The sequence below is a fragment of the Papio anubis genome, chromosome 15 (genome assembly GCF_008728515.1).
Source record: "Papio anubis isolate 15944 chromosome 15, Panubis1.0, whole genome shotgun sequence".
NCBI classification, from domain to species: domain Eukaryota; kingdom Metazoa; phylum Chordata; class Mammalia; order Primates; family Cercopithecidae; genus Papio; species Papio anubis.
The window spans coordinates 19,358,243-19,380,598 of record NC_044990.1 but is presented as its reverse complement, the minus strand read 5'-3'; the positions used below and the strand labels follow the sequence as shown (position 1 = coordinate 19,380,598).

General features: G+C 47.8%; 1 protein-coding gene across 4 annotated transcripts; it reads right to left on the bottom strand.

Moving 5' to 3' along the window:
* Positions 1-938: 938 nt before the first annotated feature.
* SLC25A15 (solute carrier family 25 member 15) lies at positions 939-21,645 on the bottom strand. 4 transcript variants are annotated; one of them, XM_031655793.1, is made up of 8 exons: positions 21,399-21,645; positions 17,822-17,944; positions 11,597-11,712; positions 11,454-11,497; positions 5,761-5,898; positions 3,582-3,751; positions 2,446-2,604; positions 939-1,497 (listed from the first exon to the last, which is right to left on the bottom strand). In XM_031655793.1, the coding sequence occupies exons 2-8, from the start codon at positions 17,874-17,876 to the stop codon at positions 1,373-1,375; spliced, it is 807 nt and encodes a 268-aa protein (XP_031511653.1). In that variant the 5' UTR covers positions 17,877-17,944; positions 21,399-21,645; the 3' UTR covers positions 939-1,372. The 4 variants fall into 4 exon arrangements, with proteins under 4 accessions (XP_031511653.1, XP_003913850.2, XP_009190084.2 ...); XM_003913801.5 differs by having other exon boundaries at positions 11,454-11,712; positions 21,399-21,527; XM_009191820.4 differs by lacking the exon at positions 21,399-21,645 and adding an exon at positions 20,837-20,935 and having other exon boundaries at positions 11,454-11,712.
* Positions 21,646-22,356: the final 711 nt, after the last annotated feature.

The window sequence follows — 22,356 nt, the reverse complement described above, 5'->3', positions numbered from 1 at the left end:
CTAGTTCTGAGAGAGGATTTCACCCACGGTCACACAATCACCAAATAGGGAGGAAGGCTTCTCTTGGCTTTGGCTCTCACTGTTCCTTGGAAGGGTTTCTGATTGGTGGAGGCAGAGCAGACAGTGAGTGGTCCAAAGTGGACTGATGGCCCCAAATGAGCCAACAAAACACCCAGGAATCCTACCCAGGCCAGGACCCAGAGACAAAAGGTAAGAGCTGTTGCCAGCCACATGGGTCTTCATCAAAGCACAGCGGCACTGCCTACCACTCAGCCCCTTCCTCAATCTAAAGCCCAAGAGGGGAAGTTCTTGGGGAGAGAAGGGAAGCTGGTAAAGGTCGTGCTATTTCCCAAAGGCCTGACCCTCTGGGCCACCCCCAGCAATATAGTCAGTGTGGAATATGATCCCACCAAGAAAATGAATGGCACTCTTTTAAGAGTAGAGCATCTTGGGGAAATCTAGGATGCCTACTCTGAAGCTTTTACTCAAGTGTGGAAGCCACACCAGTATGCAGGTATACTGTCTTACAAATCTAGAAGAATATTTTAGTTTTCAAGTACCCCATGAACACTTTTTAAAAAATTCAACTACTGGCTAGGCATGGTGGCTCACACCAGTAATCCTAGCACTTTGGGAGGCCGAGGTGGGCAAATCACTTGAGGTAAAGAGTTCGAGACCAGCCTGGACAACATGAAACCTCGTCTCTACAAAAAATACCAAAAAAAAATTAGCTGGGCATGGTGGCACGCACCTGTAATCCCAGCTACTCGGGAGGCTGAGGTGAGAGAATTGCTTGAACCCAGGAGGCAGAGGTTGCAGTGAACTGAGATCATGCCACTGCGCTCCAGCCTGGGTGACAGAGTGAGACTCCATATCAAAAAAATAATAATAATAATCAACCACTTAGAAAAGTATACCCATTAAGCAGACCCTACATCTAGAATGGGTTAAGCAACCTTTTATAAGCATCTTCATGAGAAATGATCACCTCTGGGTTTTTCTGATATTTGAAATAAACATGGAACCAAACTGTATTTCCCTCAACACATAATGTCCAAATTGCATGTACAAGTGGAGGTTGTAGGAACTATATTCTGCCTTTTGAATTAGGCGCATAAGGCTACTGACCACTCTATATTTTACCAAGAGCAAGTGAGGTGACTTTTCTATTTCAGTACGATTATGGGCAGAAACAATATGATGCAAAATAGAGGTTCTTCCATAAAGTTTAAGATGTAGGGTAGAAAGGAAGACAAAAAGCAAAATTCCCAAGAAATCAGAATAACTTCACACTGGTCTTGTACTCCAAGAAACCCTGAGATGAACTGTAGTCCTCAAACACCTGTGCTTGGCTCAGGCTCACCAAGACACTTCAGTATGCTTCCAACTGGTTCATCATCAACTTCCTGCTATATTCGTAGGCCAAAAAGAGTGCTCCATTGGCAGGGAATGCTCGAATCATAGTAGGTTTCAGTCCAGAATATAAGGCCGTTATTCCTAGCAAATAAAAGGGCGATCAAAGACTGCAACAATCCCTCCTTTGGGGACACCCACGCAGCTGCATAGCACCGGTATATTTACATATGCAAACCCAGACAACAGTGCTAGCACAAGTCATGGAAGGATGCATTCCCAGCTTTCCCTAAATAGACTAACAGAAACAAGGACAAGTATCAGGTCTCCTGGCAAAACTGACTGATGCTCAGGTAACATACCCCAAATCCATGCTTGGTTCACTCTTAGCATATGGATGCGGCAGAGCTAAGGCCTGAGATGGCCAGACAGAGGCAACCATGGAGACAGAGGTGGCAGCAGCTCTGCAGCTTCACCTGGGCAGTGGCAGGAGCACCAACCTTGAAGCCGGAGACCTGTTTATAGTATTAGTACTGCCCAGGGTGGTTATGAAGATTGAATTAGATAAGGGAGGAAGGTGTAAATACTTTGTAAAACTTTACCTGTTATACAGATTTAAGGGAGGATTACTGTGAGTAATAGACAAGGTATCTGTCCTCTATTTGGGACACAGAGTTTCTGTGTTACTGTCCTCTTTCTTTCTCCAATCGAAACAGAGAAGTTCATATCTCAGATTTTTTTTCTTTTTTTTTTTTGAGACGGAGTCTCGCTCTGTCGCCCAGGCTGGCGTGCGGTGGTGCGATCTCGGCTCACTGCAAGTTCCGCCTCCCAGGTTCACGCTATTCTTCTGCCTCAGCCTCCCTAGTAGCTGGGATTACAAGTGCCCACCACCACGCCCGGCTAATCTTTTTTGTATTTTTAGTAGAGATGGGGTTTCACCTTGTTAGCCAGGATGGTCTCAATCTCCTGACCTCGTGATCTGCCCACCTCGGCCTCCCAAAGTGCTGGGATCACAGGCATGAGCCACCGCGTCGGCCCATATCTCAGATTTTAACATGTATATGGATGCTTGAGAAACAGGTATTTACTCACCTTCATTTTTCACAACATTTATAAAGGTTCTGATAAATCCTGCCTGTTTTCCAGACATGGAAAGAACTTGAATTCTGGATTTGATACAATCCACTGGGTATACCGCAAGCCAGAGGCAAATCCCACCAACTCCACCACTTAACATCAAAGGGACAGGGCCTAGAGAAAAAAAAAAAAATAGCAAATGGTATTTTGTCTCAAGAACAGCTGATGTGACATTTCCAGAAGTCAATGTAGCAATGGCTGCAGGTAGATGAAAATAAAAATGCTAATGCAGCAGAATACAATTATTTGAGGAAACGGTCAAAGCTCTTGTTACCAAGCTCTAAGAACACAAGGTTTTGTTTGGTAGCCCAGGTCTACCCCTGGGTCGTGCCAAGTACAAGAAGCCCTAGTGAGGGTTATATTTAGTTTGGTCACTGAGGTATCGAGGGCTGGCCCACATGAACCAGCAGGCCTCCAGCTGAGTGGCAACCCCCTACAGTGGGGAGAAGACAGGCCAAACACAATCTACGTCTTTTTTCAACTTTCTCACTCTTAAGTATTTTAATAGCCCTGATTCTTCCTTTACCATTAAACGCCAAAATTGTTTTTATTAAACATAGCAGTTAAGTCTGGGAGCTTGACTAACCACAGAATAGATTCAACACACACTGAGAGAGATGGTAAGAAAAACTCACTTATGTGAGCCAAACATCGCGTGTAGTTATACCCAACCAGCTAACCATGATAAGCTACAAAGAACTATGGTTTCCGCTGCTCTCAAAACACTATTAAGATGACCAAGTTTTAAGCTTATTTCAAGATTATTTATAGGTGATTCCCCAATTGGGAAAGTCATTTCTGGATTTCTTCTCCCCTAATATAGATCCAGAAAAATTAACAAACTTTATTCCAGTAAGAAAGTTTGGGATGTACTGCTTCAGGCCCTGCCCTAAGGAAATTATCAGGCCTGGAGGGTGGGTGCTATCAACTGCCTGCCACCATGTTACCTTCTGGCATCCAGAAGCTTCCCTGTGCCAGATGCAGCCACCAATGTAGGGAGGAGAGCACAAAGGGCAGAGAATCCACAGAAACCACACCTGTAAGGAGCAAACACCATCACACCCCACTGCTGTCAACGCAAACACATTTACCTAGTTCATCTTTTGATCTCCCTGATGCAAAAAAGGACCGGCTCAGTTCATAGCCACCAAAGAAGAAGAAATAGCCCGGTACTTCTCGAAGTAAAGTGCTTGAGAGTCCATGGTAGAAGCCCAAGGGGCCATCCTTCCTAAGGATACTTTTGATGACAGACCACACTGTACTGGGAGGAAACACAAAGAGCATGGTTATGGCAGGTGGGAAGGAAGAAAGGACAAGGGCATTTGCAACCAGTTAACAGATCTGGTCAAGCACTAGCAAGGAAGAAGCTGATTTTCTGAATGAAGAGCCAGGAACTGAGACTAAAAGGCATCCTTCTGTGGGAAGGAAATTTATTTACAGGAAGGAATTATCTAAACTCAGCAAGCATAAAATGGCATTTTATTGCCCGGTCCTTTATCGCCGTGATTCCTATTTCCTCAATCTTTCTGGTGTGTTTTTGGGAAATCTGTTCAGGTGCTTATAGGATTTGTTTTGTTTTAGTGCAGAGAAATGAGTGAAGGAGTAAATGTTTGAAGGCAAGACAAATTCTGAGAACAAGTTATAGCTCCTGTTATGCAGAAGCACCAAGAATTTATTTCTCAGAGCACCAGGGATGCAGGAGAATTTCTTCTAAGCAGATCACAGCCCTGCTCCTGTAGCAGCCAGAACACAGAACACTTTTTGTCTGACTCCCCTTCATAATGGGGGGCTACCAGGGCAGGCTTATCCCTGCTAAGAACAGGCCAAGAAATCACATACTCAGTGCAACTCAGTGAATCCCTCTCTCCTCACTTTGTTCTCAGCAAGAAGGGGACTTGGCTTGGATAGATAAAGGATCAAGTCCCAAGGTAATAAAGGCCACAGACGTTTAATAACTATTTTCCTTCTGAGAGCTTCAGAAGGCACTGCTACATGGAATTTAATAAAAGTAATCCAGCTCAACACAATTAACCTCCCTTCCAATCCGAGGCTTAGCCCCAAGTTACCATACCATATGCTTTGTGTGAACACTGCTAGACCTCAAATACAAAGTCAGCTGATAATTCAAGGTGTCGATCTGCCTAAGTCCTTTGGATATAACTATTACTATCTTTTAATTACCTTGAATTACTTCCAAGGGACATGAGGGCAGCTTCCTGGGTGGTGTTAATGTTCTATTTGTTAATCTGGACACAGGTTACAAAGGCACATAAATTGTGTCACTAAATATAGAACTGCATACTTGTGACTTACATGTGCATTCATGATACTATGTGTATATCTGAATAAAAAGTTTTAAAGACTTACACTCTTGGACTTCTACGCAATGAATATTAGATTCAAATTGGTTGTAATGTGTCTCAAGGGTGTAGAAAACAGGGCACTCTTCCAAACCCCATTCTCACTGAGTGGGGACTGATCCCTGAAAATGGTCAATTTATCTACTGCTTTTTCCCCAGCAGATTTATAGGCTTTGAGTTAACCACAGCAATATCCTTGGTCAGAACTCAGCCAGATGTCAAGATAAGTAGGCAAGTTTTGCAGTTAATAAGGATAATAAATTGCTTTCCAATTCAAGTAAATCAAATTGTGTATGACAGAGCACTCTCCGAGGATAATGGGAATGTGTTTTCAAGAGTGAGCTAGAGAGTGATTTAATCATTGAAGAGTAGCTATGCTTACAAAAGTATTGATTAATGTTCTCAGAACTTGGACCATTTGCAGGTACACTTGAAGGACTGGGGATAAGTGGGGTAAGGAAAGCTACCTCTAGGAACTGGGGCAATCGGCCTGAATACCCATGTGAAACGTGGAAGTGGGCATCAAATATTCATCTCAGAATCCAAATTGGCACTTATGAAGGCTCAGGTCTAAGGCAAAGTTCAGAAGCCACCCACTATGTACCTCCAAAAATGGTTGAAGATCACGCCTTATGTTTCCAAGAGGCCAAAAAGGGTGTTAAGCTCCTGGTTTCTCCAGTTCTGGGGTATTAAATATCTGTCTAAGACTTTCTATGCAGTGGGTGGTGGGTCTAATCACAGCCAATCCTTTCAGAAAATCTCTGACTGATAGGGGAAAGCATTCTAGAAACAATATTTTGAGTAGATAAATCGGCTTCCACATCTGCCACTTTAGTACAATATAAAATGAGAAATCATCCAATTCACTAGGGCAATAGAGACCTGACGTTTGTGCCCAAGTGGTGCTTACTTCTGGCTTTTGGCTATCTTTCCTGATGTCTCCATCTCATACATGGTCTGCAGCCGGCACTTCACGAGCTCCGTGGGGCAGAGCACCAGTGCAGCAAAGGCAGAGGCGAAGGAACCGGCAGCTGCATTCTGCAGATCACTGAAAGCACACAAGCAGACAGTTACCCCTCAGCTTCTTCATTCCTTCGGCACCCACCACACGGAGGGCGCTCTGGTGATAAAGCAGGGTAAGGAGCCAGCTGTGAGGGCATGAACCTGTGATTTCAGCTACTCAGGAGACTGAGGTGGGAAGAGCACTTGAGTCCATGTGTTCTAGGCTACAGTGCTATGACTGCATCTGTGAATAGCCACTGCATTCCAGCTTGGGCAACAAAGAGAGACCTCCATGTCTAAAAAAATGATGAAAGGAAGGAAACTTGCATGTGCTGTTTCATCTAAGGATCCCACAACCCTGTAAGGCAGATAGCAGCACTCCAATTCCCTATGGGAAGTGACACTTAGAGATGAGATAATGTGGCCAGTCACACAGCTACTATTTGCTAAGATGTGAACCCAGGTCTTCCTGACTGCAACACCCATATTCTTTTGATTACACACAGCGCTATGGACTGAATTTGATCCCCCCAAGGTGATGGTGTTAGGAGATGGGGCCTTTGGGAATAGTCAGGTATAGATGAGGTCATGAAGATAGGGCCACTGTGATAGGATTAGTCCCTTAGAAGAACAGGCCAGAGAGATCGCTCACTCTCTGCCATATGAGGACACAGTGAGAAGATGGCTATGTTCAAATTAAGAACAAGCCCTCGTCAGACACCAGATCTGCTGGAACCTTGATCTTAGACTTTTCAGCCCCTAGAACTATGAGAAATGTTTGTTTGAGTCACTCAGTCTGTAGTATTCTGTTACAGCAGCCAAAGCCAAGATACATTGCGACATAACAAAATAAAACTCCACAAAAAAACCCAAAGGCAAGAAGAAAAATATTGCCCACAGTCCCCCACTGAAAAACATGCAATATTAATACTTCAGTGTATTTGCCCTAAGTTTTAAATAAAACTAGGCTCTAAGACTATCCCCACATGCCCACAATCCAACCTGGAGCAGCCAGATGTGCAACGTAACTGCCACAGATGAAAACCCAGAAAAAAATTTAACCAAAAGTCACTGCATCACAAAAAGATTTTCCAGTTCAGCTGATGACCTACCACCTCAGCAACACAGAAGAGGGTAAAATGGTGCCATGGGAGTGGGTGAAGCCAGTACAAGTCTGCAAGCTCAATGGTATGAGATGAAATGGCTAAACTGGAAATCTAAACTAGACAGCACGGTGAATGCACAAATACGAAAACAGAAACATTCGCCTCCTGTATGGATTTCGTACCAGCAGCCAAAGGTCACTAGCAGGGTTGTGAAACTGGAATCCAGTAAGAGTTCAAGAATATGGGAGGCCGGGCGTGTGGCTCACACCTGTAACCCCAGCACTTTGGGAGGCCAAGGCAGGCAGATCACTGGAGGCCTGGCCAACATGGCAAAACCCTGTCTCTACTAAAAATTAGCCATGCCTGGTGGTGCACGCCTGTAATCCCAGCTACCCCAGTGGCTGAGGCACAAGAAGCGCTTAAACCAGGGAGACGGAGGTTGCAGTGAGCCGTGATCATGCCACTGCACTCCAGCCTGGGCGACACAGACTCTTTCAAAAAAAAAAAAAAAAAAAAGAGAATATGGGGAAAAGTCTGAGAAGTGTTTCAAAAGAAAGGCTTCTCTGCGAGTTCATGGTTCACGGGAGTCGGGATAGAAGGTCCCTTCCAGCCCCGGAAGAGTGTTGCGTCATAGGATCATGACTGGCATTTGGGGTGGGACAATCCTTCATTGGGCAGGAAGGACTGAACTGGTTCCCTGACACCCATTCAATGCTGGCATCGCGCTCTCACTGGACAGCCAAGATCGCCCTCACAGATTTCCAAAAACCCCCAAGGGTGGGTGGGAATCTCCTCAGCTAACTACCCAGGTAGAGAGAGAATCCCCTAACAATTTTTCTCCAAACTGTGAGCAAAACCGCAGACGGAGCCGGGCGCGGGGGCTCACACCTGTAATCCCAGCACTTTGGGAGGCCGAGGTGGGCAGATCATGAGGTCAAGAGATCAAGACCATCCTGGCCAACATGGTGAAACCTCATCTCTACTAAAATACAAAAATTAGGTGGGCATGGTAGTGCGCACCTGTAGTCCCAGCTACTTGGGAGGCTGAGGCAGGAGAATTGCTTGAACCCGGGAGGCAGAGGTTGCAGTGAGTCAAGATCACACCACTGCACTCCAGCCTGGCAACAGAGTGAGACTCCATTCTCAAAAAAAAAAAAAAAAAAGCACAGACGGACCTACCATATTCAGGGGCACTAAAGTTTTTCCAGTGTTAAAGATTAATATAAAATCAAGGCGGCGCTAGTCTTGGCCCTGGTTTGCTAGTCCCTGGCGGTCTAGCTTCTGTGCCATGGCCAGATGCAAGGGGGGTTCCCAGAGGCTGAGCTGGCCTTTGATACACCCAAATCTTTCAGAAGACTTGGCCTGGAGTGGGGCTTTCTTTCAGTAGGAAGACACTGCTTGCAGTGCAGACTTCCTTTTGATGTTAGAGAATTAAGCCTAAAACCATTAACAAAGAAGAACCAGGTACGCAAATGTACTTGCACATGCTTTTATGGCTTGTGGAAACCATCCAATGCTGTTCAGTCCACTCCTTTCCCCCACTTCACTCCTTAGCAGCTTGTTAGAACCAAAGCTTAAAATGGTTTCTGCTGTCTTTCAGTCAGCCTGCAGATCCACAGTTGGCCTCCCTCAGGGACTCTCTGTTAACCTGCTGACAGGCAATAGTCAATTAGGAGCATTAACCAGGGTCTGCCAAGTTTGCCAGGACAAAGGTGGCCGTCAATAAATGTAGAAGTCTATTGAGTTGAAGATATAATAATGGCTCAGACATCTGAAGGAACACCAAGCACATTCTTATAGTACAAGGACACGGTCAAATCAGATATGCAGTGGACTTTGGCTTTCCGATAAATACTTTCATCGACTAGTGCACAGGAGGAGGTGCACGGGCCCCTGGTTCTGCATGGAGTACGAATGTGCAGAACTGGAATTGAAATGGTAATAATTATAGGATGGGATTTTGTAAGAATCATCTGTTTGTCATATATTCAACAAACATGGACCTGAGCACTCCTGCTGTGTAAGACCCTGTCCAGCAAAACGTCAAAGCAGAACAACACTCTGGGTCATGTTGAAACCGGGAACAGACAAATATTTACAGTGTGATTGCAGAAATTCACCACAGGCTCTCACAAGCAGTTCTTTCCTTTCACTGCTCCTGATTAATCTTCTCTCTAGAACTGACCCTTATAAAATATTCCAGATCCCCAACCGTGGTCTGATGGAAAGGAGACTGGGCAGGAGCTCAGAGGACACAAGTCCAAGGCCTTAGCGGGGTGACCTTGCGCATGTCAATATCGGCACCTCAGTTCCTCCATCCCTTAGAGAGAAAAACATCTGCCTTGCTCTTGTCACAGGATCACGGTGAGGGCTACGGAGACATGATACACATGTCAGAGCTTTGCAAACTCTAAGAGAGCATTTCCCCAACAGGTAACCGGCAAACACTGTTCCTCAGAATGGAAAAAGAAAAAAAAGGCCCAAGCTCAAAAAAGATGAGCACTGGATTAGACAAGGTTCATCAGGATGGTTTCTTTACTACAAAACAACTAAGCATCTTTTCTTTTTTTGAGAGACAGGGTCTCGCTCTGTTGCCCAGGCTGGAGTGCGGTGGTGTCATCTCACTGCAACCTCTGCCTCCTGAGCTCAAGCAATCCTCCCACCTCAGCCTCCCCAGTAGCTGGGACCACAGACGTGTGCTACCACACTCAGCTAAGTTTTCTATTTTTTGTAGAGATGGGGTTTTGCCATGTTGCTCAAGTTGGTCTCAAACTCCTGGGCTCAAGTAATCTGCCCACCTAAGCCTCTCAAAGTGCTGGGACTACAGGCGTGAGCCACTATGCCCAGCTTTAAGCATCTTTAATGAACTAAATAACACATACACTACATGAAATAAATGTACCCAGAGTGATTCTTCATGAGAGAGACACTGTGACGTAATTTCCCAACTCTTTCTTAAGGACACCCAGCAATTCAATGTTCTGAAAGTAGTGTGGGGAAATGCAGCTGTAAGGTATTAGATTGTTCTCAGCAGAAAAGCAATACGCTCTTACCTGTCCTTCACTTTGTTCACAGGCTAAGGAAGCAAGAAAGTGGAGGGGCAGGCAGGGCCAGATCCCCAGTGGTTTCGCTCATGCAAGACAGAAGTCACTGTCTGTCCTGCGGCTGGAGGGGCTGCTTTGCTCAGAAGACACAGGTCTTCTCCAGAATCTCACGTAGCTGCTTACTGTTTCCCTGTCTTCTCTCCCCATTTTGTCCTTTGCTAAGGAAACTGAACTGAACTGAAGTCCAGGTCTTCTCTAATAGAGTGTCTCTCCTTCAACAGGGAACAAAACTACAGTCGCCTGTGGTTTTTGCTTCTGTTCAGTCTCCATCGTGGCACGCCACACTCTCCTGGTCTGTGCCCTGCTTGTTTCTTTACTGCCCTCCTGCCTGCCCTTTCTGTGCTGGAGGCTCATCTCATTCATGCTCAGCCCTCCTCGCTGTCTACACTGTCTTCTTGGGCAATCGTATCCAGTCCCAAGCCTTGAGCTCTACTCATCATGGTGGAATTCCTGCCTAGAAAAGGGCACACCTTCAGACCTCCAGGCACCTCCAGAGAACACTGCTGTGCACAAGGAACCGAATTCAGTTGTGTGGGACCTGCAGCTGCAATCAGGTTTCAAACTCCTACTGAAATAACTAAGACTGCCCTTTGCAATATTGAAGCTTATATAATAATTTTCAGTGGTATAAAATGAAATCAACGTTCAAAGCAGGGATAGCTAAACATCCCAGTGGTTTCCGAATTCTCTTTAGTCTCTATATAATAAATACCCAAGGCAAGACCAAGAACGAGGCGAAGTCTGATGTTTCGGGAAGATCCGGACAGTGAAAGGTGGGTTCCCTTGCATCTTTGCAAACATTTCCGACCCTTCCTAAAACTCCTCCAATTCATCTGGCTCAGACAACCTCTTCCAATACTCTGCTTTTTGCTAATGAAAGAAAAGCTAAAACGTGGATCATAAGCGGCATCTACAGTTTTAGTGCAGCATGTCTGCTGACGACAGGTAGCACCGCCAGCTGCATTTGAACAGCATTCTACTGGAGAAAACTGAAACCGCAGGGCGGCGTTCTCAGTGGTGGATGACGAGCAGGTCTCCTCTGTGACGTGCGTATGTGGTTTCCAAGTTTTACATGATGACAATCATAAATAAAAGTTTTATATGATGACTTCATAAATAAAAGGAAAGCAGTTGTTTTTTAAAAAAGAAATGTTCTTCCACATAAGGCATCAGTAAAATTGTGACCCTACAACAGTAGATGTTTTTTAATTTTTATTTTTTGTAGAGATGGGGATCTTGCTATGTTGCCCAGGCTGGTTTTGAACTCTTAGCCTCAAGCCATTCTCCTGCCTTTGCCTCCCAAAGTGCTGGGATTACAGGCATGAGCCACCATGCCTTCCCAGTTTTGTGGGGTTTTTTAAAATAAAACAAAGCGTGTGTCCTTGACTCACCTCAGCTTTGCCTGCTTGTCCAATCCAGCCACTTTCCGCACCACCTGCTGGCAGAAGCCATAGCACATGAAGAGGACTGAGTTCTCAGCGATGTTGGCGATTAGTGCTGGGCTGGTCCCCTTGTAGAAGCCACGGAAGCCCACCTGGGAGTAAGTCTTCAGGCAGCAGTCCGTGAGGCCCCGGTACAGGTCAGGGAACGTCTGCATCTTCACTTTCATCGTGTCAAAGGGCTGCCCGGTCAGTACACACGCTGTGCCCCCTGGAATCAGGACAGATGACTGCTCTAGTATGAGGCTACATTTCCATTGTCTATGGAAAGAAGGCACAGGCAGCCTACCCCAGAACTTACCCCTGCTTCAGTTCATTTCAACCTCTTTTCCTCCAAAACCTTCCAGCCATGTCCAGTAAACGATTTATAGCAGGTCCTTGATGTGCCTGGCATCTAAGTCGCACCCTGAAGGAGCTCATGCCAGGCAGGGGAGAGAGACAGACATGTGCTCAACAGTGGCAGGCAGAGGATGCAACAGTGCAGTGAGTATGTAGGAGCCTGAGCAATAGGGTCAGAGGGACTACGGCTTTGCTGCGAGATCCTGGACAAGCCACGTAACTTCTGAGTCTCAGCTCCTCATCCATGCCACCTCATAGGGTTAGCATGAGGATTAAATAAAAATGGAGGAGACAGGCTTAGCACAGCACCAGTTACGTAAGTGGTTAGTAACCAGTGGCTACTGTGTGTGTGTGAAACGGAAACCACAGAAAGGGAGGGGAAACCTGGGAAGACTTCATCACTCACTTTGCCTAACGCCCAGTGGGACTGATCAGACCCGGCACCACAGAAAGGAAACAAGGAGCCGGGCTAATTAATCCCCAAAAAGCTAAATATTTCATTCTATAGAAAAACCTCTTTAATTTGAGCTCTACCGATTAATAACGTGTATTTAGAGAATGGACTGAAATTTATTTATGCTTAGCTTAAATCCTTTATTTATATACTTTTATAAGAATATTAAATACAGCAAAGTCTACATTGCACAAAATAATTTTTTTTTTTTTTTGAGATGGTATCTTGCTCTGTCACCCAGGCTGGAGTGCAGTGGTGCAATCTCAGCTCACTGCAACCTCCACCTCTCAGGTTCAAGGAATTCCTGTGCCTCAGCTTCCCGAGTAGCTGGGATTATAGGTGCCCGCCACCACACCTGACTAATTTTTGTACTTTTCATAGAGATGGGGTTTCACCATGTTGCCAAGGTTGGTCTCGAACTCCTGGCCTCAAATGATCCTCCTGCTTCGGCCTCCCAAAATGCTGGGAGGCATGAGCCACCATGCCTAGCCACGTGAAATCATTTTAATAAAAATTCTAAACGGCAGAAAAGGAATGAACTGTAACCACCCTACAACATACCCACACCCTGTAGTAAGGTTGGTGTCGTGGGAACTCCCAGTGGTTAGCGTTTACCATCCCCTCCTGGACCTGAGAGGAGCTCTTAAAACTTCATCAAAATGCAAAAGAAGGCTTATAGAAAATATCTGACAAATGCAACTTCCTGACTTCGACATTATACATAGTTATTCCATTTAAACTCTGGAAAGTGGAGTTGGGGGAAGGGACATTAAGAATAATTCTCAATTATTTATTGGCAAATAAGCCAACACTTCCAAAGAGTCTGAAAACCACTTGATCTCTTTTTTTTTGAGACGGAGTCTCGCTCTGTTGCCCAGGCTGGAGTGCAGTGGCGCGATTTCCACTCACTGCAAGCTCCGCCGCCTCCTGGGTTCACGTCATTCTCCTGCCTCAGCCTCCCGAGAAGCTGGGACTACAGACGCCCGCTACCACACCCAGCTAATTTTTTCGTATTTTCAGTAGAGACGGGGTTTCACTGTGTTTGCCAGGATGGTCTCGATCTCCTGACCTCGTGATCCGCCCGCCTCAGCCTCCCAAAGAGCTGGGATTACAGGCGTGAGCCACCGCGCCCAGCTTTTGATCTCTTTTTTAAGCAACAAGCAATATGATCTGTGTGAGCCCATCGTTACTGTTCATTTCTTCCAGGAGAGGAATGACACACTTCTGCCTTTAACTGCCAAATAATCCCCAATTCTGAATGAGTGGAATATAAGTTAATATGATTTTACTATGATTAATCCTGAGTCATTCTCTCCCAGGTACTGCTGGGCTAGGATAAAAAGATATCTGAATGACATTAAAATAATTTAATTATTCCCAGAGAAGAGGTGACAGAATGTTTTAAGTGGCTGCATAATTCAGAGAACCTAGATGCAGATAAGCTGCATCTAGCCATAAAGCATTTAATTCAGCACATTCATCTTTGAAGTTGATCATCTTGAACAGTTCAGGCATCACAGGTTACTAGAATACACATTTGTCGTATAGCTGGGATAGTTACATTTCCAACAGGGAGAAGGGGGAGGCTAATGAATGTACAAATGCTAGGACAACTGTCTCCCGTCCTCTGCGAGGGTAAGCTAACTTCCTGTGTAATTTACCGCAAATGACATGGTCATGGCGCTCACGGTGCCCTCAAGTGAGAGAAGACTGTTCTAACACCAGTACCAACCACGGAGCCTGACACGTAGTAGGTTCTCAGAGATCTATCAAGTCCATAAAGGCATGAATAAATATTATATTTCTCCACTTGCCTAGAAGTCAGACTTCTGATCTTATTCTCCTTAAAAGACAAATAACAACATTCTTTAGGCGGTGTGGTGGCCAGCCAAGCACCTTATTCCGCAGGAAAGGCACTCAGACTATGTCGTACCTAACACTTTACCAAGGGTGGTGGTTTGGATTTTCAGTCCTTGACATAGAATCACTAAATCTTGAAATATAGAGGAAATCTATCAGGGCAGGGGCAGTGTCTCAGGGAAGGGACAGCTCTGAAGAAGGCAGAGAGGTGAGAATAGAGAAGCAGACTCACACCACAGGACCAGGTCCACCCGAGCAGAGGTGAGGCCCTCAAACCCCTCTGGAGGCCATCCATAAAGGTTTAACAGGGCAGGGAGGTATATCATTTTCAAGAAACTCCAACCAAAACAGGTTTGGGGTTGTTTTTAATTTTGGCATTTGAGAAGATAAACTTCAATGATCTGAAATGCCACATTCCCCAACTACGCCAAACAAGCTACACTGCAACAGTAGTCAAAGTAGTGACTGCATTGTTTTAGAGCTGCTGAATGACTAACTCTTAAAGTGGTACCAAGTTTCCCTCCAAGACTATTTAACTTTTGGGATCCACGCGCCCCCATTTCAATAATTATCTGATTACCTAAGTTCTTGAAATCCTCCTTCGTCCTAGCTGATTAGGGACCTAGATCTCTTACAGCCATTGCAGATAGGGAAATGAGAACTTCCCAGCACTTTAGACTAGATGAGCTGGCTGAAAACCTGTGTGGTGGGGAAAACTTTGTTTAAAAGGAAAAGAAGAAATACACACAACACCACATTTAAGCTCCATCCACATCACCTCGGGCAGCAGCTGGCTGTGTGCTTACAGTCGGATCGCTTCCATGGGTGACCTCTGCCACAAAACACTACAGGTCCTCTGCTCCTATCCAGTGGCTGGCAGAAAAATCCCAAAGCCCAGCAAGTTCCACATCCAGAAAGTCAGGCCCCAAAGGCTCCAAACTCACCCTCCCCTCCAGTGTGCTGCAGACGCATTACGGAGTACTAAAACAGAGACGGCACCACCACCAGACAAGCGACCCAGGGACCTCGGTCCTGCCCTGTCTTCACACCATCTTGTTGCATAACCTTGAACAAGTCTACTGCTCCTCGTGGGCCTTTTTCTACATACTCAACGAGCACTGGAGCCAACAATGTCTAAAGGTCGCTCTAGCTCCAGCACTCAAAGACTCCAAGATCCTCTAAAGTGGGAATCTACTTTCCATTTGCATCCCATGGGCCTCACAGCAGAACAGAGGTTTTTGTGTCACTGATGGGCACCTCCTCTGCCCAGGCCCCAACCTAAAGACCAAGTCTCCCTCCTCTTCCCCATCCCATCCCCCCAGGAATGGGCTTCGTTGTCCTCAGAAGTTAGACTACCCATCGCAGCTCTACCTCGGTGAGGGGCATCTCTGTGTCGCCAGCACAGGGAGAAATACTTGTCCAACAGTGATGGGGACAGTGTGTCAGTACACATAAGGGACCAATACGTGTTCAAAACATGCCCACCAGCAAATGCCTTACATACCAGCCTCCCAACCATACTGTTGCAATTTCTATCTTTCAAACTAACGGTAAATTATAAATGTGGTACCCAAATACCTGTATGCACATAAATAGGAAAAGGTAGACTTTTAAATTCTATCACCAGAGGTTCTAGGTCTTTGACAGACTGACTGAAAGACATAAAATGTCAAAAGCTGAGACTACATGTGGTTAAACACCCTCCTACTGCAGACACAGAACTGAGCCCAGGAGCATTCACTTGCTGGTGACAGGCGGCCGGCAGATGGTTGCACCATTCTCAAGGTCAGCGTCCTCCCCAGTGTGCCATGGGGGAGGGGAGGGGGCCCGGGGCCCAGGAGGCTGTAGCCTAAAGGCACACAGTGGGCAAGAGACTACTGGGCAGACCCCCACCAGCCTTCAGTTCCCTGGGCATCTGGGGCCGGGACGTGCCTTGTAGGTTCTGCCCTGGGAGAAGTACCCTTGCCCAGTGCCCCTCATTAGTGTCAGTGACGCGCTCTCTCCAGTCCTCCTCATTAGCATACCTTGGCCGACCTTTGGCTCATGGGAAAACACTTTGCTCTTCCCTGAACAATTTCTTTTTCACAAAGGAGCAAATGACTGATGAGGTGGCCACACTCATGACTATACTCATCTGCTGGTGGTGGGGTGGGGGTGTGCTGGAGAAGGACGGCACTGGACAACACGCCCTCTGGCCTCCCCACTCCAGGGAGCTGCAACTACTATGAGAATCCTGTGGGAGGCCAGGGTAGTCCGGGGTTTCCCTTTGGACAATCGGCATTCCAGCTGCTCCTCCTACTTCTGGACTCTGGAGAACCAAATTACCACCACGCCCTTCCCATTCTGCCTGTGCCTCAGCCTGAGGGTCCTGCTCTTCTTGCAGGTTCAAGCTGATCTTTCTAAGGAGTAGCCTGCACGATGCCAGCACTACCCCCTTATCACAGGCAGCACCTCCCTGTGCCGGGGGAGCCTCAGGCTCTTGGGTTTAGGCCCCTGGGCTCAGGTTAGCTGACATTCCCAGCAAATCCCACAACTTCTTTCACGGCTCTAAGACACAGTCCGTTATCAGTCTTGTTTTCAAAGACATGTCTTTTTTTTTTGAGACAGAGTTTCCCTCTTATTGCCCAGGCTGGAGTGCAATGGTACGATCTCAGCTTACCACAACCTCCGCCTCCCGGGTTCAAGCGATTCTCCTGCCTCAGCCTCCCAGGTAGCTGGGATTACAGGCATGCACCACCACGCCTGGCTAATTTTGTATTTTTAGAAGAGATGTGGTTTCTCCATGTTGGTCAGGCTGGTCTTGAACTCCTGACCTCAGGTGATCTGCCCGCCTCGGCCTCCTAAAATGCTGGGATCACAGGCGTGAGCCACTGCACCCAGCCTTTTAAAGACATTTCTAAGAGTGTCCTCCTTTGTTTCCCAACACTAGCGGGGACAGTAAGTGGTATTTCCCAGGAGATGCTATGGTGTTCTTTTTGCACTACAAGGGCTCTGAAGACTGCCAGGCTTGAAGTGAAGAACCATTGTCACCTGCATATCCCAGCCAGGTGACAACGGACAAGGGGCTTCACCTCTGAGCTGTTTTCCAGCTGTACTGGGCACATTCCACCCCTCACCCTGACTCACAAGGTATTAACAATAATGGACACTCCTCTACCTTCTGCCACGCTCTGAACAATACTATACTTCCATCAAATGGATTCATCCCAAAGGTAAAGCACGTCGCTTCTGGAGGGAGAGAGGTAATATTTTCCTACCACTTTCATCTGATCTCATTTACAGGGTAGCTGAGGAATAGAGAGAACTGGGTTTTCTCTGGGATGACAGTTAGGCATTGCTAATGACTGGGACATGTTCTGAAATATGCGTCATCGCACAGCTTCATCATTGTGCTATCACAGAGCATACACACCCGACTCGAGATGGCATAGCCTACTCCACACCTAGGCTAGACCGTATGGCCTGTGGCTCCTAGGCCACACACCTGTACAGCATGTTACCGTACGGGATGCTGTAGGCAACTATAACACAGTGGTATTTGTGCATCTAAATGTACCTAAACACAGAAAAGGTATAGTAAAAATACGGTAGTATAATCTCATGGGACCACCACCAGCTACGCCGTCCATCACCGACAGAAACGTGGTGAGAAGGCACATGACTGTACCTGCAGCCCCCGCCGTGAGGTCAATAGCAGCCTGGATAGCCGGATTGGACTTCATGTTTGCCACTCTTCTGCTGGTCTTGTGGAAGGCAACTCTCTGGAGCTTATGACAGGCACCACATATCCCTGCAGGGAGGCAAGAGTTCGCCATTAGTCCAAATCTGCAGCATCCTGTTCTCTAGGCCTGCAGCCAAATGACGGAACCCAAACTTCTGGGAGCCATGAACTGGGCTCCACATCGTTCCAAAGGAAAGGGGCTCAAGGTATCAGTGCAGCTTAGCAACTGCCCCCTGGAAAACTCACAGATCAAAAACCTCCCCTGCGTATCAATGCTACAGCCACCAGCAGCACTTCAAGTGACCTTTCTGAAAACTGAAAAAATGAACACCAAATAAGTAAGCCAATCACAGTACCAAACCGCATCAGACTCGTTTTTTTAGAGGCCTACATTGAGCCAGCAATTGAACAGGCACAGTTCTAAATTCAGACAGCAGCCTGTGCTGGGTGCCTAAGGGGATCTCACCAGACAGTAGGTCTGGAAAGGAACACCCAGGCAGCCAAGGCTGGGAGCTGCACCCTGGATCACACACGCCTCGGTGAATGCCTGCTCTACCTGCAGCGTGGCTCCTTCAGCCTCTACAGCTGGGAGTCCTCATCTGTACAAGGTGAATAATAAAAATATTGTAAAACAAAGGTAGTCACAAATAGCCACATCAGACTGATGGGACGCCCCACTGTGCACAAGCGTCACGTGCTCTTAGAACAAGGCCCTGCACAAGCACCTTCCTGTCACACACATCTTCCTGTCACCACAGTCCACTAGCCCTTCAAATGTAAACGTGTGCAGGAGTCGCCTGGGGGGCCTTGCTAAATAAAACGCAGCTTCTGATTCAGTAGCCTCGGTCAGGACCAGAGATTCTGCCTGTTTTGATGAGCTCCCAAGTGAGGCGGACAATGCCAGTCCACAAACTCACACCTTGAGATACAACACCTGGCCCATTGTGTCCAAATCCGCTTGATCACCTGGAGTACTTATTAAATATCCAAATTGCCAGGACTTTCTTCTGGAAATCTTGATTCAGTATGTTTGGGTTGGAGCCTTGGGCATTTGGGAAAAAAAGAATATCTTTCTCTCCCTTAAGACAAAAGTCAACCACTATGGAGGCGTGGGCTTAATAAACGTTGACTAAAATATCCAACTCAACAACCAATCCTGTATAACTTTCAAACCGTGCCAGTAACTTATTTGCAAATAATAAGGAACAACTTATTCCTCATCACATTGAGGAGCCGTGTGACCCATCGTGCTGGATCAGAGATGAACACCAAGTGCCCTCCTAACACCAATGTCACCCTGAACGTCAACAGGAAACACTGGCCGTGGAGAAGTTGTTTAAACCTCTTGAAGCATTTTGCCAATGACCAGACTTCAATAATCTTCCTTTATTTACAAAAAATTTTAAACCAGTGGCAACAACAGCACATTACTTAATAAAGCAACTAAGTTAGAAGTGCAAGACACTGATTTATACGCTGTTGATAGATCTGAAGAGACAGGACCATTTACTAGGCTGAAAAGGTGGCGGCCATCTGGTATCTTCCTAAAAAAGTTTATCAGGGTCCTGGCCAGGCGCGGTGGCTCACGCCTGTAATCCCAGCACTTTGGGCCAGCCGAGGTGGGCGGATCACGAGGTCAGGAGTTTGAGACCAGCCTGACGAATATGGTGAAACCCCCTCTCTACTTAAAATATAAAAATGACCCCGGCATGGTGGTGCACACCTGTAGTTCCAGCTACTCGGGAGGCTGAGGCAGAAGAATCACTTGAACTCGGGAGGCGGAGGTTGCAGTGAGCCGAGATTGTGGCACTGCACTTCAGCCTGGGCGACAGAGCGAGATTCCATCTCAAAAAAACATTTTTTAAAAAGTTTATCAGGGTCCTAATCCCTTCCCAGAAGGCAAACTAAGGCCTGGAGCAAGGCAAGGTCAACCAAAGCCACCCAACTGTCAGTGACAGAGGATTCAGTTCAAAGTCCTGTCCTTTCAGGCCTGTGCCTACAAACCAACACTTAATCTGAGTATTTCAACCTGGCCAAAGGCAACACAAAACACCCAACCCTGTATTTTAGGGAAAGAAAAAAACCGGGGCAACTGAGACGACAGACGACAGACAGAGGCAAGTCCAATGTGGCCTCCCAGATAAACCTCAATGCGCTTATTTCTTTTGGCACAGACACTTCTCTCTTAACTTTGAAGGAAAGTCACATCACATCACACTCTGTCTGTCCATATGAATTAAACCCTGTTAGGTGAGCCAAACTTAAACACATTAAATTCTACAAATAGGCCAGGCACAGTGGTTGACACCTGTAATCCCAGCACTTTGGGAGGCCAAAGCGGGTGGATCACCTGAGGTCGGGAGTTCGAGACCAGCCTGACCACATGGAGAAACCCCGTCTCTATTAAAAATACAAAATTAGCTTGGCGTACTGGGCCATGCCTATAATCCCAGCTACTAGGGAGGCTGAGGGAGGAGAATAGCTTGAACCCAGGAGGCGGAGGTTGCAGTGAGCCCAGATCGCCCCCATTGCACTCCAGCCTGGGCAACAAGAGCGAAACTCCATCTCAAAAAAATAAACAAATAAATAAATAAATTCTACAAATAGCGACTAGAATTATTAGGATAGAAAACGATGACGGGTACTAACAGATTCACTCAGGAGTGGGCAACTAATTCACATTATGTGTAGCTCTGGCTTGGAGAAGACACAGGGCTTGGAGAAGGCAAGACTGTTCACCATGAATTAAAATTGATTTATGAGCTTGCTGTAGCACTTGGAATAGAAAAAAGAATCTTTTCAGCGCCTTTGACCCCTCTCTCAAATTACAACAGGGTGCGACTGAGGAACAACAGTGCCAACCACCCATTTTTCTCCACCCTTGGGGAAATTAACTTTTTTTTTTTGGATGGGAGGGAGAGTCAGTAGATGAGGCTGCATTTTCCACGAGCGAACACGAACCGCTGCGGGAAGATTCCGGCTTCTCGCTAAAGCTGGGGCGGCATGAGCCGCTGGCCAGCTCGCCATCCAGTCCCCAGAGCCCGGGCTTTAGGTAAAGCGTGGAGATGCCAATCAGTTTTGCCGCCAAGGACCCGGCCAGGCGCGTGTCTTCCCGGGCCTCGCAAGGAACAGGTCAGGGAGACGACTTCCAACTTTCTCTGCCCGGCCCTAAACGCTCGCCGCCGCTGCCCAGCCGCCCACTCCTGGACAGCCTGCAAGTCTCCATTCAGAAGCGGCTCTGTGCTGCCCAGCACTGGCGCCCCGGGGGTGCGGAGCCCCGCAGCCAAATGACACGACTTGCGGGCAAAGAAGGACAAAAGTTCCCACTAGGTGGGCACTGCGGGAAGGAGGCCGACGACCCCGAGATTCTCTGGGTTCCACGGCACGTGTGCGGCTACGCTGGCTGCTTCCCCCGCCGCCCGGGAAGGTCACGCCGCCCGGACACCGAGGCCCGCCCCGCGCCCCGCTCCCTCCGCCTGGCGCGCTCCCTGCAGCTGCAGGCGCCAGGCCGGGCTGCGCTCACCGCCGCGCCGGCGTGGCCGCGTCCCGCTCAGGCTCTGCCGCCGCTCTCGGCTCCGGGTCGCCGGCTGGGGCGGCCACTTAACACCCACGTCGGCCACGGCCGGCCCTCCGCCCCGCCCTCCGCGCAGGCAGCCCGGGCGGCGGCCCCGCTCAGCTCAGGAGCGCCCCTGCGGCTGGGGGACGGGCTGCGCAGGGCCGCGCCCAGGCCGGGACCCGGAGCCGCCACCGCCTACCGGCCCTGCCACAGCCCCCAGCACGGGAAGCGGAAGTGGGCGTGGAGCCGCGGCGCGCACAGCCCAGCCAGCGACCCGGTGTGGCGCTGCGGCCGACCCTGGTGAGGCTGGAGAGCGGGGCCTGCGCCTCCGGAGACTTTCCCGCCTCTGGGATCCCTGAGACCCTCTCTGCGACCGGACCCTAGTTAGCCTGCTGGGCTGCGACTGAGGGCTGGGGGCTGGGGGCTGGGAATGTCAGTGGTTGGGAGGACTGACTTTTTAGCTGCTTTGACGTTGTTGGGAGGCTAAGGCCATATTTATAAATTATATTTGAGTACAAAATTATACTCGGGATTCAAGGCCCCAATAGGAGATACAACTGAGTATGAAAATACAGGAATTAGCCGGGCATGGTGGCTCACGCCTGTAATCCCAGCACTGTGGGAGGCCGAGGTGGGCGGATCCCCTGAGGTCAGGAGTTCAAGACCAGCCTGGCCAACATGGTGAAACCCCGTCTACTAAAATTACAAAAATTAGCCCAGCGTGGTGGTGCGTAGCCTCCCAGCTACTAGGGAGGCTGAGGCAGGAGAATCGCTTGAACCTGGGAGGTGAAGGTTACAGTGAGCCTAGATCGCACCACTGCACTCCATCCTGGGCGCAGAGCGAGACTCCGTCTCATAAAAACACACAGCAACAACAAAAAACAAGGTGTGGTGACACGTGCCTCTAGTCTCAGCTATTTGGGAG

Excerpts from the sequence above, each read along its gene's own strand:
- SLC25A15 (XM_003913801.5), bottom strand. The coding sequence starts at position 17,876 with ATGAAGTCCAATCCGGCTATCCAGGCTGCTATTGACCTCACGGCGGGG. Across the intron at positions 2,605-3,581 it reads GAGATCAAAAGATGAACTAG|GCCCTGTCCCTTTGATGTTA; the intron begins GTAAATGTGTTT and ends TTTTTTCTCTAG. Across the intron at positions 1,498-2,445 it reads AAATGTTGTGAAAAATGAAG|GAATAACGGCCTTATATTCT; the intron begins GTGAGTAAATAC and ends TTTATTTGCTAG.